At 39.8% G+C, this 16,103-nt stretch overlaps 1 protein-coding gene across 1 annotated transcript in view; it reads left to right on the forward strand.

The window, feature by feature from the left end:
• Positions 1-16,103, forward strand: part of PCNX2 (pecanex 2) — a 259,238-nt gene that overhangs the window by 105,725 nt on the left and 137,410 nt on the right. Inside the window, exons 18-19 of the mRNA XM_040968059.1 lie at positions 2,677-2,769; positions 3,903-4,053. Of these exons, the coding sequence (XP_040823993.1) occupies positions 2,677-2,769; positions 3,903-4,053 (244 nt within the window). The remainder of the gene's footprint in view (positions 1-2,676; positions 2,770-3,902; positions 4,054-16,103) is intronic.

A 16,103-nucleotide genomic window follows, 5' to 3' on the forward strand; every position in this document is an offset into this window, starting at 1 on the left:
TTCGTTTATTTTTGTTGGAAAGGCAGATTTACAGAAAGGAGAGACAGAAAGGAAGATCCTCTCCCATCAGGGATTCACTCCCCAAATGGTCACAATCATTGGAATTGAGCCAATTTGAAGCCAGGAGCCAGGAACCAGGAGTTTCTTCCAGGTCTTCTCCCATGTGAGTGCAGGGTCCCAAGGCTTTAAGCCGTCTTCTGCTGCTTTTCCAGGCAACAGAGAGCTGGATGGGAAGAGAAGCAGCCAAGACACAAACCCATACCCAAATAATAACCTGGTGCTTGCAAGGGAAGGATTTGCCATTTGAGCCATTGTGCCAGACCCAGGGCATTTTAATAAGTATTGGTAATACTAACAATCACAGTGGAATTGCAAGGGGACTTGAAAGTTTGTGAGAAATGAAAAGAGGTTTGTTTGTGAAGAAAAGTTTGAATCAGTGCTTTTTTTATAATACGGATTTTCCCATGAATTTTGTAAAGATCCCTGATAAATTTTTGTCCAATGGTGGTTTAATAGCAATAATTTGATTCACTTTGAGCTCCTGTTTTAAGGAATTAAAAATAAAACTTCCTCTGGCCTAGCACAGTAGCCTAGTGGCTGGGATCCTCACCTTGCACATACCCGGATCCCATGGGTGCCAGTTCTAATCCCTTTGGCCCCGCCCCGTGTCCCATCCAGCTTCCTGCTTGTAGCCTGAAAAAGCAGTGGAGGGTTTGGGTTCCTGGCTTCAGATCAGCACACTCTGGCCATTGCGGCCACTTGGGGAGTGAATCAAGTGAAGGAAGATCTTTCTCTCTGTCTCCCCTCCTCTCTGTATATCTGACTTTTCAATAAAAATTCAATAAATAAATAAATAAACTTTCCTTGCTGCCTGCCTCCTTTCCACTGCAGCAGCTGAACTAGTGGTCACTGATTTTTCTTGCACAAAGATTGGTCAATTAAAGATATTTATTTCAAATTTGAATATCTGAGAAATATTTTTCTTCCTTTTGGATAAATATCCAGTAATTTTTAGGTAACTATGTTAATGAAAAATAGAACAGAAAATTTGTTAAACCCTAATGGATATATTGAATTATAAGAATTTTCTTCTGAGAAACTCTGGCCTTTTGTAAATGTGTGACATAAAAGATAATACCTGGATTTCGCCCTTTACTTTTAGTAAATTTTTGATGAAAATCTCTGATCACAAGTATTTTATAGATTCTGAATTAAAATACCCTTACTTTTTTCCCTGTTCAAAAGTGGTATTACTAAGAATAAATTCAGTATCCCTATGTCGTCACTATTTAATCTTACTTATTCAGTCCTTTTAGGTGAATTTTAAACTCTTGAAAGGAAATGCAAAATACACCATCTGATAATTTGTAAATTCGTATGCAGAATGTATCTTTTCACTAATACGGTTAGCCAAGCCGTGGTGATGAGGCTTCAACAGGCAGCTGGAATCATTACTCCATTGAAGCTATTTTCCTGATTTCTCCCAGTTACTGTGGATGTAATAGTCAGAAAACCTGCAGTGTGATTTGCAAGAAACTCCATATTTTAATTTTAAAAATAAGCGGGGAAAGCATAAGCATGGAAGGAAGTGAATATATAGCTTCTGTAAAATTTCCTGACGAAAGCATTCGCAACAATTACTTGAGAGGCATTATTCCTTCTCATTCTGAGAAAGGAGTTCATACTTGTTTTTTTTTTCATTTTAAAAAAAAAGATTTATTTGTTTGAAAGAGTGGCATAAAAGGCTTTGTGCATTCACTGGCTCATTTTCCAAATATTCTTTTTTTTTTACTTCTTTTTATTATTATCATTATATGTCACAGTTCCATAGGCCCTAGAACCAAAACTTTCAAGTAATTATGTGATATCTTAAAATGACCAATAATTGTACACTAAATTAATCTGCCTCAAAGTGAAGGAAAAATAGATGCTTTCTTGTCTCTTCTAGATCTGTTCATCGCACATCATGCCTTGTTGGAGCCAATAGGCCGCTATTTCTATGTGTGTATTAGTAGCACTCTGGGTAGCATTTAACATTGATTTTTTTTTCTTCTTCCTGTTTGCCTTTGCTGACACTGCAGTTTTGTGTGGTGTAAAACTTGTGTGTGGTGCTAGCAAGTTACTGAACACTCAGTTATCTGTAAAATTTGTGTATATAATCCATAGGTATTTCAATAACTTTAAACGTGCTGTTTCTTCAGGCTGACAGGTGAATTTAAAAATGTGAACTGTGGCCCCATCCAGAGTAGTGGGAAATACATAAGCAGCTTCTGCTTGGTGTGCCCAGGCTGTTGCATTTTCTAAGTCTGGGTCACGCAGTAGATATCAGGAGCTCACTGTGAGCACTTACTTGCCCTCTGTCATCAGGCCTTAGTCATGAGGATCCCTCTCTGTATGCGGGGGCAGGGGGAGTGTGGTGGAGTGGTTCTCTGAGCATCTTTTATCTGATCAGTGTTTGTGGGGAAAAAAAAGAAAACATTTACTACCTGCTTCTCCACAAGACTCCCTCAACAGGAGCCAGTGATTTTGCCATTTAATATATACCATCAGGAGTTTGTCAGGCAAGTGACAAGCTAAAAGACAAGTGTGTCCAGTGTCAATGCATTGTCCAGTGGACCTGAAAGGTACTGAGAGAAGCAAGCAACAAACTAGACCACTGCTCTCTTCTCCCTGCAGAAGGATACCTTAAAGTCGGATCTCATTGTCTGCTCCGTAGCTGCTGTCCTCTCCTTTGCTGTCAGCGCCAGCACGGTCTTCCTGTCTTTACGAGTACGTATCCTTTCGACACATCCTCTTTCTGCCTCAGCATTCTCTTTAGTTACAGTTACCATGGAGCTCCAGGGTACTGATCTATAGGAAGATGATGAAGTGCCAGTGGAGTGACTTCAGGATTCCAGGCATGTGACAGGGAATAGCTGCTTCCTGAGATGTGATTTGGTCTATAGCACAGACTTTGTTCGATTGACATGTACTCTTCCCATCACCTGGGAGGTTGTTTGCGTGCAAGAGTGTTTACCTTCCTGTGGAAGGCACTGAGAGGACAGTCAGTAATGATGAGACAGGCAAACAGCACACCACCATGATAGACATGAGAGGATTCATCAGGTGAGGGGCAGACAGCTGTCCCAGGATCTTAGAAGAAGCAGATGTGGAGGGCTGCAGATGGGCTTTCTGGCTGATGGTTGCTATAGTCAGTGGCCATTTCCAGACAAAAATATTGGGCATTTAGGAACTCTCCTTTGGATGAGGAAAAGCCTTTCAGATAAAGGAGATAACTTAAAATGTGTATCCCAGTGGCTGGAATTCTCTTGGTCTTTGTATTTTCAAGGGTCAGTTCCTCCTCCCCAGCCTTGTTGCTTACAGCACATGAATCTCTCCTAGCATGCAAAGGAAATTTTGAGAGGCCTAAAACAAGAACTGAGTTGGGTTGTTTCCTCTGTGAGAGGCATACATGCACAATACAAAACAAATAGATACATCAGTGACCAAGCATACACATTTATTCACATGGTTGAACTCAGCAATGGAGACTAACATACTAAGAGGTAAAGACAGATTCAGTAGCCATCTTGACTGCTGAATAAAGGGAAACAGCTAAATATTACCTTGGCAAAATGATACTGCACAGATAGTTTTTTTTTTACCTTGTCTGTAACTACAATTCCATAATGCACTTAAGTAGCAGAATGTTAAACTTGTAAGGGTTCCTAAAGGATTACTGTTGTAATATGAGGGGAAATGTTCACAGGTGAAAACAGGGAGGCTTGTAGTGAGGGAATGGGGGAATCCCCTTACCTATGGAACTGGATCGTGGAAAATCATTTATGGGCATCCTTTCCCCTTGCTTCTGTGCTGAATAATGAGGTTTTTCTTTCCTCTTTTTTTCTCTTATTAAATCGCAGCCCTTTCTCAGCATTGTGCTGTTTGCCCTGGCAGGCAGTGTGGGCTTTTTAACTCACTACCTGCTCCCTCAGCTCCGAAAGCATCACCCATGGATGTGGATTTCACACCCTATTCTCAAAAACAAAGAGTATCAACAACGGGAAGTGAGAGGTTAGTAGAACATTTCACATTAAACACGAAAGAATGGTAGGTATACTTCAAGCTAGACAGGGTGAGAAAAAAAACATGGTTTAAAAATAGAAACACTTTTACAATGGAGGAGAAATGTGATGAGCTTCATGCTGCAGAAGTTCTGTGGAAACTGGTTTTTTTCATGAGTGTTAACTTGACTGGAAACTTGTCCACCTATACTACCATCTTTCACAAAACAGTAGGGTTGGCACAGTTACTGACCATTAATTGTCAGAACCCCAAAGGTTTGATTTTCTGACTTGCTTATTCACCTACGCTACGCCTGTATCTATGTTTGATTGATTCAGTGGTTCCTGTGTGTGTTCTGGCCTGCTAATCATGATGATTTCAGAGGGTTTTTGTTGTTGTTGTTTAAATGAATCTGATTTCTTCTAGATAAGAATTCTCTTAGATATTTCTCTCCTAGGAATCCTGTTGCTTTGGATCCCTTCACTCTGTGCTTAAACAGATGGGAGAAGGACTGATTTATCCCCATGCTCAGAAATATTAAAGCTATTAGTCACAGATTGTAACCCTACTGCCTGTTGCTTCTGATTGTGTAGAGAAGTTTTTGGCTGTTACTTCTCAGCTGTTGCTTGAGTTATTTCCGTGGTCAAGCACAAAGCATGTGAGGGGCGTCAAGGTCTACAGACACAAGAAGGACTGGACTTAGGTTTGTCACTAGCAATATGTGTAGATTAGTGTGGCAAAATGAAGAGGGGAAGAAAACAATTTTTTTTTAAGATTTATTTTATTTTTATTGGAAAGGCGGATATATAGAGAGGAGAGACAGAGAGGAAGGTCTTCCGTCCGATGATTCACTCCCCAAGTGAGCGCAACAGCCGATACCATGCCGATCTGAAGCCAGGAGCCTCTTCTGGGTCTCCCACGTGGGTGCAGGGTCCCAAAGCCTTGGGCTGTCCTCAACTGCTTTCCCGGGCCACAGGCAGGGAGCTGGAAGGGAAGCGGGGCCGCTGGGATTAGAACCGGCGCCCATATGGGATCCCATGCATGCAAGGTGAGGGCCTTAACCACACTGTGCCACCGCGCTGGGCCCGAAAACGATTTTTTAAACAAAGATGCAAAGACACAGCTGTAGACCTAGACTTACGTTTACACCTGCATATTTAAATGCCTTGCAGTGAAGAAAGGGATTGTGGGTCTTTTTGAAGGAAAGCAAGATGAAACATTGAGCTGGGGCTGCTGCATTTCAAGTCAGGAATTCAACATTGAAAAATAAGAGTGGGTAGTTAACAACTTGTGGGACTTTCTTTTTAGCGTGATATTTGTCTCCACTGAATGTAATAGAGGCCGGTTTAAATGAGAATCAGCCTGCTATTTTAAGCCTAGCTGACTTTTTTCAAACAAGTGTGACAAACAGTAAAGGCGGGTGCATTGGCGTGTGCCTGGGCCTGTGTGTGTCCCCTGGCAGTGTGCTGGGAAACGTCCTGCTGCTCTGCAGGCTGCCGCAGAGGCCATGTGCAGGCTGCCGCAGAGGCTGTGTGCAGGCTGCCGTAGAGGCCGTGTGCAGGCTGCCACAGAGGCCGTGTGCAAGCTTCTCATCTGCCCATGTTAGTCATTCATAGCAGCCTGAAAGTAATCCAAGAATCATAGACTTGACAAATTAGGAGCATAATGAAAAACAGTTCCATTTCAAAATTATGAGTGTTAGAAGGAAAACCCAAATACACAATACAGTTTTGTGAAACCCAAATATAAAATGCGGTTCTGTGAAGTAATTTAGACTGAAGTAATATAAGTCTCAGTATCATCCATGACCTGACTCTCCTTGCCTCTCCTTCCTAGACATCTGCCCTTTAGGTGTCTCCCTCTTTGTTTCTTTTGCCAGCAACAAAACATGTACAGAAACTCTGGGCAGTCACACATCCTGCTTATGAAAGAGTTCTCAACTCTTTCTCATTGGAGCTTCTGGGAAAGGAGGTAGAGCCAAGCAGACTGGCAAGGGGATAGCATGCCACTGGAACAACCCTGGTTCTATGGCAGGGGGAACTGAAAGCAGAGTCCTGGAATTGGGCTGGGGCAAACCATGCTATCAACTGGAATTGGCACAAGAGAAATAACATGCTGCTTTTCTCTTAGTTTATATAATTCTATCCCACTGTCTTTTTTGAAATAGTTTATTTGTATTGGAAAGACAGATTTACAGAGAGAAGGAAACAGAGTAAGATCTTCTTTTGGCAGGCTCACTCCTCAAATAGCCGCAATGGCCGAGGTGAGCCTTTCTGAAGCTAGGAACTTTTTCTAGGTCTCCCAAATGAATGCAGCATCCCAAGGCTTTGGGTCATCCTCCATTGCTTTCCCAGGCCATAAGCAGAGAGCTGAATCAGAAGTAGAGCTTATTGGACATGAACTGGACCCATCTGGGATGCTGGCACTTGGAGGTGGATTATTAGCCAGGTGAGCCTCAATTCTATCCACTATCTTACAGGGGTAGAAACTGAAGCCTAGAATAGTTGAGGGTTATAATGAGTGCCTACCAATTTTCTGGCTAATGGTCAGAAGCTCAGTTATCTCAAATATACCCATCATTCTTGCTACCCTTTTGTTCTCAGAAAAGTGGGTGGATCATGTACACAATCTAAATGAGGCTGTCATGTGCCTGAGCAATCTTTGGTTTCTAGAAGAGCTGTTTGGCTATACAATGGAAGTCTTATAAATTGAATATGCTGTATTCTGTTTAAAAAAATGTTTTTTTTTTAATTTAAAATTTATATTAAAGGAAGTGTTAGAGAGAGAGGAGGACAGAAATAAAGGTAATTTTCCATATGTTGGCTTACTCCCCAAATGGCCGCAAATGCTGGAGTTAGGCCAGTTCAAATTCAGGAGCCAGGGGCTTCTTCTGGGTGTTCCCTGTGAGTTCAGGGACCCAAACACTTGAGCCATTGTCTGCTGCTTTCCCAGGTGCAATATCAGGGAGCTGGATCAGAAGTAGAGCAGCTGGGAGCCCATATGGGATGCTGGCACCACAGGCAGTGGCTTTACCTAGTAAACCACAATGCTGGACCCTAACTTGTATTTTAATGTTAATACAAAATTTTCATTCCTGGCTTAAAACAGACTCACCATAATAAACTTGAGGTATTCTTGTAGTTCTGAAACCCCTCATACTTTCTCAGCTCTTCTGGCTAATCCCTTTACTTGGCATATTGTTCCTCTAGCTGGTTACCCCAGGCTACTTTGTTCTCAGGTCTCTGTTCAAAAATCAGTTCCAGCAGAAGTCCTTCCCTGATACCCTGTATCTGAGAAGCTTCTAAGTGCTCTCTAAGCCTTCCTTTCCCACGATTCACCACTGGTGAGTACACGTGTGTAAGGGAGACCGTTGCCCCTGCACACGGTAAGCTTCTGGTGCTTGTTATGTGCCTCGTGTAGATCTGAGATGATTTGCACCTAATTTGAATGACATAGCTTTGTATTCACTAGAACAAAAGTTGAATTTGGGGCTGTGATTCTTTCCAGTTTGCTTTTTTTCCTGCATGTTTTGGACTTGGTTCCTACCTATAGAACATGTAGACAGCAAATTAATTTTTATGTAAAATGCAGACTGTGCTGTAGTGAAACTAAATGTTGTGGCTAAAGTTGAAGTATGTAATTTGAAACATATGCACAGTAGTCAACTCATTGCTATACCTTCCTTATTCTATCCTAACCCTGACATACTGTCTCATCAAATTCTATCACTGCACTGCAAATCAGCTGTCATGATGACTCATGTAACCATGGGGGTCATGTGGGCATACAGTTAGATGAATGGAAACTGTTTCTTTTTAAAGTCACATTTTCCACTAATCTAAGTGAATCGTGCTTAACATGATAGAGGGAACATTGCTAAAGAGAGCATCTTATTAGTAATGTGTGGGGTTTTTGTGACTAAGTATTAAAGAAACACTGTTTGGTTATAATAAAGCAAATTTCCATAATTATGGTCTAATTCCAGACGTATGAATTCATGACCCCTGTTAGAGAAGAGTAAAAAGTTGAATCTGTTTGAAAATCTGTTTTATCTAAAAATTTTCCAAAAGAATTACCTTAGTTGGAAAAGAGAGTAATACGTTTGTGTCATGTTTTTACATATCCTTGCAGTCCAATTTCCATAGTATAATTATTAGCTTTTAAGAATTCAAGAAAAATTGAAGTGACCCAATTTGATGGTCATGCTCTTAATATAAAAATGAGTTTTAATGGTGTTAAGAGTTTGAATGAAAGAGAAAAATTCATTGGTATTCACTTATTTGTATATTCACTGAGAAAATACTTGTTATACATTCACTCAAAAATAATTGCCAAGTTCCTGCACAATACAGAACCCATGAAGCCATAACACAAGAATATGTAAGACATGGTTTGTGTCATCGAGCTTCTGAACTAGTGATGAAATCAATGGTTGTTCTGCAAAAGAGGAGTCCTGACTGCTGTACACACAGTGATGGGACACACAGTGCCATCTTCATGACTATAAAAGAAAACAGGAAAACATAGAGACTCTGACCCTAATGAAGAGTCTGTAATTAATTCCATGTTTCCTTTGGCTGCTCCTTTCCAATTGGCTGAATATGCATATGAATGGGAAATATGTGGAATTCTACAATGAAATAATGAATTAGTGATTCATGCATCATACATATCCAATAAATACCCATTGAACGAACAAATAAATGATTAATACTTTGTATAGTCACTGAAGGAAGGGCTTCTTCTAGACTGACATGGCAGATAGGACAGGATGCTGACACTGAGCTGTGTGGGTTCAAGTCCCAGCTCTGCCTCCATTGCTGAGTTCCTGACAATGCGCACCCTAGGAGTCAGCCGATCGCAGCACAAGTACTCCCACGTGGGAGAACATGAGTGAGCTCAGTGTTCCTGACTTCCTCCTAACCTTGCTGTGGCTATTGTTGGAATTTTGGGAAGAGGGCCAGCAAATGAGGGATCTTTGTCCATTGTCTCTTTGTCTGTCTCCCTGCCTTTTAGATAAATTACAGTAATATTTTTTTTAGAAAAAAGAAAAAGCCTCTTAAGATTCAAGTTGATTTAAAGGACTCATATATGTTGTGTGGAACATGTTGATTGCTGAACATTTGAACTTTAATTTTGAGACATCTTTAAATGAATAGATAAGTGATTATTATAAAATACAGCATTTCAAATCTCATTTAAATTATAATTTTTATAAGCCCATTGTTACTGAACCAATGTGCTAATGAGTCTCAAGTTAGTTTAGTTTGCTGTCTAACAAATCTTGTCTTTCGTTTTATGGATAGTCTGGCTTCTGCACATGATAGACGTGCTCTGAGATATTGCTTTCTCTCATAGATTTTCCATTTGTATCAAGGTAATACAGAGTTTCAGAAATCAGATGGAATTGGCTATAGTGAAGAGCAACCCACACTTGTCAATCCTGCTGTTCACCTCTGATTCCCTCTCCAGGAAAAAAAAAATACTTTTTTCTCTTTAAGTGTTTCTTCTGTGCAGCAGAATTTTGAATAATGACAGTGTGTTTGTTCTGCTTCTTCTTTGTTTGCTTATCTCCTGAGTTTCTGTCATGAAAGATATCAAGTGTATCTTACTTTATGCATTAAACTTTTCCTTCCAGTTTAGTTTTAATATTTTTGTTGAAAATATGTACAATTCATTCTTTTTGAAAGGATTTATTTATTTATTTGATGGGCAGAATGATAGAGAATGTGTGTCTGTAAGAGGGACAGAGAGAGGAGAGAGGAGAAAGAGAACTCTTCCATCCACTAATTTATTTCCCAAATGCCTACAACAGCTTTGCTGATTTGATGGAAGTCAGGAGTCAGGAACCAGGAACTCCATGCTGGTCTCTCAAGTTGGTGGCTGGAACTCAAGCACTTAAATCATGCATTGACACCCAGGAGCATGAGCAGAAAACTTGGTGGGAAGCATCTGATATGATATGTGGGCCTCTCAAGCAGTGACTTGATCTACTGGGTCACAACACCCACTCTCACAGTTGTGTTTTAATTGCAAAGTCTAAATGTTATTCATTTCTGTGTCAGAAATATACCATGATTATAGTTGCTTTCTTGTGTGGATGTTTGTTTCTGTATTTTCTAGCCTTCTCCACTAGCTATGTAAAATGTTTCACAGTCCAATGTTAGACCATTTGGCAGCCCCCTCCTATTCTTTGTGAAGCACATCAGCCAGTCACTGCAGAGAAGGGGCACAAGAGAAGACTTGTGACATCTGTTCTGTTTTTTATTTTTCCTGTGGTAATGGTCTGCCATGCTATGTGTACACTTTTCTTTTAGAATTCTAGGACACTGTGAGGTATGGTGATTGGCTGGCAGAAAGCACTCAGTAAATGCACCTTCTCTTATCTTCCCCAGTGATCTGAAGTGGTATTGTAAAATTTTTCACCTTATGAAAGGCCTCATTTTCCCCACTGTGCTAGCTGATTTGTATCACTTGATAACTAAGGTATGATTATGTCATTGTTTTTTGGTACGGGACAGGATTATCTCAATGACCTGTGCCAGAATTTCCATGGTGGTTGATTGAATTAAAAAATTTCAGCACTGTTTAGTGCTAATTACAAGAACATGGTGTGAGAGCCTTAGCTGATTCTGTAGTATAAAGGCTCTCTGCTGTGGTCTTTGGGAAATTCACTTCACCTGTGTGATGAGACGATGCCATGGCTGAGAGAGGAAGACTGTCCCTTGCCACTTGTGATCCCCCTGTGACGAAGATACTGACCTCAGGAATTAGTGGGGGATATGGAAAATTCTCCAAACCCTTTTCAGTTCAAAATGACTAAGATAATTTAAAGCTGAACTGAGCTTATTACTAGTGAGTAATACTGCCATTACAAATTACAGTGCTTGCACAGGAACTGATGTTTTTCAGTGTCAAGTAAAGGGACACAAACTTTTTGAATAAATTGCCTGTTGGTTGGAAACCAACTTTATAAAATATTCTCTCTGTGGTTAATATTTTCCTGCAAATACTGTTCCCCTCATCGTATCTTCCTTGCAGCCAGGTGCTTCCCCTACACTCACACTTGGCTGATCTTCCTGCCCCAATGGGATTCTTATCTTCCTGCAGCAGTCCCCATGAGGCTGGAGGTAGCAGCAGGGGATGGACAGGGAAGCCATGTTCACAGCAGGAAACAAAGAAAAGTGGACTCCAGTTTTGCCTCTGCTCAAACCAGAGGAAGAGGCAGACCTGGAGAAGCCAGGCCAACTGCAGCCAGCAGTAAAGGTAGGACCTGGGAACAGAACTCACCAGGCAGCTGCCAAATGTAGATTCCAGCTCTCCAGCAAGCAGAATATTTACCCAAAGTACCTGTTGGGATTTTTCTAAACTGTAGACAAGACTAAAGCAATGAGGAGACAAAGTGAATGCCCAATAGTTGGAGATAATATGAAAATAAATTTTAATACGCAGTATGACATGCATGGAATGGTACTACAGTGACTTTGGGTTCTGTTAGTATGCAGCACACATGGGTAGTGCCTTTTCAAAGATGGTATCACTTCTCAGCTGAAGCCAATGAGGCCACTGTGAGTCGTGACTCACTCTCCCTGAAGTGGAACTGTTTGAATCTTATCTGAAGCAGTTTAACCTTCACACTACTTTATGAAGTGATCATCTACAGAGATTCCTTTTAGAAATGGTGTTTTAAAGTCACCTTGCAATGATAATAACAGACAGCACACTTTCACTAGGAGAGGATTTGTGGATTCCTAAACTTTTTGAACACCTGCGACGCACAAGGCACCATGTAGGTATTTAGAGTGCAAAAACTCAGCACAGAGTCTTTACTTTTGGCAAGAAGGTTGTTGTAACGATAGCTGCTTTCTGGCACATGGCCTTAGAGAGTGCATCTGGAGTTTTCTTTTGTCTTCATGTAAAAAAAAAAATCATAGATGGCTTCATTCATGTTCTAAGTTTTAAATATTATGGCTTGATTATCTGTGGTTAATTGATAACTTTCTGACAGGAAGAGAAAGCACAATAATGTGCTGATTCTGCTAAGAGTTTCTTCTTCCCTCCAAGGGGATGTGAAGGTCACATTTTTATTCCTACTAATGGATTTTTTTTTTAAATCAGTAGGATATATTTGAAGAAATGGGCTGAATGTTAGACTTTGCATCAAGTGAAATACCAGCTGTATTATAGATTTTAAATGGTAAAAAAAAATAATAAGAAGGAAGGAGAAATAAAAGAAAATCAGACTGCTGCAAGAAAATATAGGTCGTGTTATATAATCATGGCTGGGGAAAAGGAAAATGAGCTTTCTAAATAGGCTTCAAGGTGGAAAATCAGCAAGAGGACAAGGGAAGCTTTTTCTTTTTTAACTTTTTGGAAGTTGTCAGTATTAATATTTGACTTCCCTAGTGAGGTTCTTTGCTACCTTGTATTTCTTTGAGAAGTTTGCTGTATTATTGAACCTGAGACTATTTATTAATTTAAAAATTATGAAATTAATTTTTTAAAATTTACCTAATACATGTTACGTGCCAAGCATTGTAAAGTGTACTAAGGAGCTGGAGGGTGAATCTTGGAAGAAAATGAAGTACCTTTGAGCGGGAATTAATCCCATACCCCTGTGACACATGCAGGAAGGACTCAATTTTGAGAGGTACCAGCTTCTCATGGTTGAATCCACTGGGTGCCACCTTTGATTATGCCATTAATCAACCAGTTAATCACATCGGTTGGCTGATACTGAATAGACCTTGTGGACTAGGCACAGTGCTGAATTATGACTAAGAAACAGCCCTGGCCATACTGGCTGCAGTTGCAGCCTGCTGGGAGAGACAGACACACATCATGCAGGTTAGCACATAGGTACAATATTTAGAGTTCGGTAAAGGGCAGGTTTTCAGGGCTCAGATGGAGTACCAAGGAGTGCTAAGTTAGATTGGAGGCAAAGCCTTTCAGCTGAAGTCTGAGAGAGAAGCAGGAGGTCAGGTGCCTCCAAACGGAGAGAGAAGCTTCCAGGCAAAGGAAGAACCAATGGGTTAGGCCCTGTGTGAGATGACTTGGGCATGGGCAAGTCAGGAAGTGTGGGTTTATCCTAAGTGGAGTTCAAGGATTTGGAGCAGCAGGGTGATGTGGTTTCCTTCACATTTGGGAATAATTATCCTCAATTCGTGTTGTTGGTTTTTGAAGTGAAGCCTATTTCTAGAGCTTAAACAATGACATGTATACATTTAGTGTTACGGGCTTTGTAATCTGAAAATGGGTCTGGCAGGAAAATGAGAGTGAAAAATACTTGTAGGAACAAAGGAGTCGTTGATGATCAGGGCATGCTGGCAGCCTGCGTGTGTTCTGACCACGTTGCAGGATGACCACGCTAGTTGATCTGAGTTACAGTTGTATTGAAATCTGTCTGACACCTATAAAGCAGGAAGTCTTGCAGCATAAATCCCAATTCAGGTTGTCTTGGAATTTTACTTTATTTTAACATTAAATTTTAGCAGATTCAATGTGATTTGTAGATACAGTGCTAGGAACATAATGATATTCACTTCCTCCCTCTCCTATTCTCTCTCCCTTTGTTTTTAGTTTTTGTGATAGTAGTTTTGAATTTATATTATAATAAAAGTGCTTAATACTTCACTTGAATTGGGGAAGATCATCTTCCTAAAGTTAAAAACATCTTGAGAATTTTTGAATCACTTTTAATTATTGAGAAGGACTAATTTTAGGAGCAGAAATGTCAAAATAAATTACAACTTGAAAGCTTTTACGAAAATTTAAAGGCTTCAGCTGTAATGAGTCATATATAAACTTGTAAATGGCAAAATTAGTTTGCATTCTTTTTCTCAAGGGCCTAATATTCTGGGGAAAAGACAAACAATACTGCTAAAATAATGTCTTTTTATGATCTCTTTATGTATTCAGGACATTACAAAAGGAAGTTATAAATTATCATTGCACAGATTTTGTCTTTACTTTGTGTGACTAGTAAGACAACCTGGGGACTTACAAAAATATTTGTTGTGTTACTGTACTTGTGAACTTGGCTTTGTATTACCTTTTCTTGGTTGATCCATAAAAAAGGTTTTGAGAACATAGTGCTAGAGAATTTAGAATTCTGGGCTTAAGTTCGGCTTTAGCATTCTCATTTCTGTTTGTCCCATTCTACCTCTAAATATAAACATTTAGCATGAGTTCCACGTAGCTGTGAAATGATTTTTTTTATCTAGAAGTTGAGCCAGTTCACCAGGTTACATTATTGAGGTTGAATAAGAATTCTAAGAGACGAGAACTAAAATGAAATTAATTGGCAGCATTAACACAACCTGAAGTCAGGAGTGTGGAGCTGGTCATCTGTGTAAACTGCTTTCTTCTAAAGAATTCTTAGGTGTTTATTCAAATTCCTTTCCAAACTCCCCTCTGCTTATTTGGTAAGATATTGTAATAAACCGCCGCCAGGCCAACTGCGCTTTAGGACAAATCTTATCTATAATTTCCCTCTTAAAATATGATGCATATATCTGTGCTTTCGGGTGTGTGTGCTCAGTGTGAACCTGGGCATATGGTAGCTTTTATGCAACATGTAGATGTCACTTCCATTTCCCTTTACAGTGCCTGAGATCCTGAACCAGAGCTCGGTCTTGCACTTCAGTGTGTTTTCTAACTCAGTCATGCTTGTTTCTTTTCTGACTCTAATGGTTCCATTAGCAAAAATAGCAAAGGCATCTCTCTCTTTCTCCCTCTCTCCCATTTAGAAGTCAAACATAGAGCTCCTTGCCAGCTATCTTCTTGCTTAGTCCCTAAGTAGGTAATCATGGATCTGAGACTTTAACGATTCTCCAGTGTGTTACTGTGGCTGCACTGTGCACAGCTGCCAACACATTGCTTGAGAGTCAGAGAGGCAGACTGAGTCAACCTGGCAGAGCCTGAATGTCCACATCACATACCCTTACAGTTGCACCTATGAGATCTTTGTGTGTGAACACATGCAAACATATGCGTGCGCACACACACACTTTCTCTCGGTCCCAATGTAGCTCAGACAATTGAAAGCCTCACTGAGTAAGTGATTGTATTCTTAGATATTTAGAATGGCATGGATGGTGACTTTGGAGATTATTTGTGATTCTCTAATTCTTTTGAAATTCATTATTTTCTGTGTTTTTGAACAGATAAACTGAAATTCTTACCCAAAAAAACCCCTGTTTTTGTTATCATGGTCTGCAATAAATCACCAAGAATGCAATGGGATTAAGTTTACACCTCCTCCCCCATCATTCTTATCTTGTCTCACTGGAAAATATCATTATCTAAGTGTAAATGTGGCAAGCTTTTGAACATCTGACTGACTCCCCAACTAAATGGTGTCTGAATTTTTCTACAAGAATAAGCTACTCAAAAATTCAGGTGTTTTATAACAGTATTATGAATGAGATCGTATTATGTTTCTCTTCATTTACAATTTTATGCAGAAAGATTGTCATGTTTCTCTGAATTGATGACAAATGTTGATAGAACTCTATAAATATAGTTGTATAAGCAAGCTAAAACACATTTGAAGTGATGGCTTTAATCTGACACATTTCATTTCTTATAGATTGAGAAATTAGAACAAAATTGGAAAGAATCCTAACATTACCTGGTCAAACCATTTGAGAGATTAAAATAGAAGTTTTTTGGATATTACATAGTTAGAAAGCTTTCGTTTTTCCAAGGGGTTGTTTTTCAGTCCTCACCTGCATAATTTTTTCCCTAAACTTTTTTTTGCCACTGAAGATAATAAGTTAGTAATAAACATTTACTAGACTCCAGCTTGATGCCAATCATTCTGCACCAAGCCAAATGAGATAAAACATTTACCCTTTAAAACTCAAAATCTGATGGGAATGTTAAGGTTTAAATGAATAGTATTCTGAGCTATCACAGCTGCTTTGATTATAGAATTCAGAGTATACAGTATGGTATGAAGGAATAGCATACTTGACTTTGAAATTAGAAGTGATAGAAACAGATCTCTTAGTTTACTGTTTGGCAAATGCCTGATGTTGCTGGGCACTCTGGGGCAG

This window comes from Ochotona curzoniae, unplaced genomic scaffold, assembly GCF_017591425.1.
Source record: "Ochotona curzoniae isolate NIBS_2020 unplaced genomic scaffold, NIBS_Ocur_1.0 scaffold_4683, whole genome shotgun sequence".
Classification (NCBI taxonomy): domain Eukaryota; kingdom Metazoa; phylum Chordata; class Mammalia; order Lagomorpha; family Ochotonidae; genus Ochotona; species Ochotona curzoniae.